At 36.8% G+C, this 1462-nt stretch overlaps 1 protein-coding gene across 1 annotated transcript; it reads right to left on the reverse strand.

The window, feature by feature from the left end:
* Positions 1–328: 328 nt before the first annotated feature.
* Positions 329–901, reverse strand: LOC123940750 (28S ribosomal protein S23, mitochondrial-like). Its single transcript, XM_046003684.1, has one exon. It carries the CDS (start codon positions 899–901, stop codon positions 329–331), a length of 573 nt encoding a protein of 190 aa, XP_045859640.1.
* Positions 902–1462: the final 561 nt, after the last annotated feature.

Here is a 1462-nt window from a genome sequence, read left to right on the forward strand (position 1 = left end):
TCAGTTTCATTAAATTGTAAAAATATTGTTCTATAAAGTTTGTATTATTCTCTGATGATAGTATTAATGTCTGCTCTGTTTCAGGGACACTTTTTTGTTCCTAATTTTTTTTAAGCAGTCAGGGAATTCTTTATTTAATACGATCCTAACATAAAATTCATTCAAACCATGAAACTGAGCTTATGACAACCTAGAAATAGAAACTAAAAGAAGGCAAACATAATGCCTTAGAGACTAGGAAACATTTACACAGTTCAATGTTAAAAACAGTTCAACATTCATCTAGTGAGTGCACTCTGGATGTCAGCATACATGGAATACAAGTTCTTTAGAGAGGTGAGAGACCTTTTGGCTGTTCTTCAGATGTCCCCAAACGCTGGTCCTGGGGAACTTCTTGCAGATGCTGGATTTTTTCCAATACCGTTTGAGGTTTGACACCTGTGGGTTCAGATTCCCAGGAAATGTGACAACCTTCCTTTTGAGTCCTTGCTGCTTCTGCTCTTCTCAAAATGACATCTGCTGCTAACAAAGCCTTCCCTGTTTCCACAAATAGCTTCTCTTCATCAGTTTCTCTGAGTTTCTGTAGCTCAATGTACTTCTCCACAAACTGTTGACAGGTAGACTTGAAGTTTGGATTGAACAGATCAAAAGCTTTCTGACTAGATCCATAGGCTGAATAAAATTTCACTCTAATCCCATCCTCAGGGTACAAGATGTCCTGGATGGCAGCTTTGGCTTTGCCATATTGCAAGCAGGGCCTCTGGAAGACTGGTTCTTTCAGTGGGGGAAAGGCATTACGTATGTCAAACCAGAGGGGCTTCTCATTCCACACCCCAGCCCGAATCAGGTCCCGAGTCAGCGAGAAAACACTCCTCACGGTCCCCAGCCCGCTCCTTGCCATTGCTGGCACCTCAGACGCTTATGACCGGGGCTGTTCCTAATATTTTTTATTTGTGTATTCTGTAACAAATTCTTTGTTTTATAAATTTTCTTTCATCTTTGTTTTTTACTTCGTTATTCTCTATTCTTACATTATTTCTTTCCTTCTACTTTCTTTAAGTACTCCATTTTTCTTTCAGTGTCTTAATTTGATTACTTAAATCATTATTTTCAGTCACTTTTATTTTATAATAAATATATTTCAAGGCTTAAAGTTTATAAGTACTGCTTTAGCAACACCCTGAAATTTTATAGGTGAAGATTTTATTGTCCCAGTCAAAATATTTTGTCACTTCCAACGTGATTTCCCCTTAAGCCAATTAACTACTTGGGCCCGCAGTTCTTATTACAGAAACACATTAAGATTTAAAAACTATTGTTTTGTTCTGGATTGCTTGTTTGTTTTTTATTGTTGATTACTAATTTCTTTTAATTGGGTGCAGAGAATGTAGTCTATATAACATTGGATCTTTGATCGTTGTTAAACCATCTTTTGTGATTTGTGTATTGACAGTCAATTTTG

The sequence above is a fragment of the Meles meles genome, chromosome 4 (assembly GCF_922984935.1).
Source record: "Meles meles chromosome 4, mMelMel3.1 paternal haplotype, whole genome shotgun sequence".
Taxonomy (NCBI): Eukaryota; Metazoa; Chordata; class Mammalia; order Carnivora; family Mustelidae; genus Meles; species Meles meles.

Bases quoted from the DNA above. Each gene is read 5' to 3' on its own strand.
- LOC123940750 (XM_046003684.1), bottom strand. From the start codon at position 901: ATGGCAAGGAGCGGGCTGGGGACCGTGAGGAGTGTTTTCTCGCTGACT.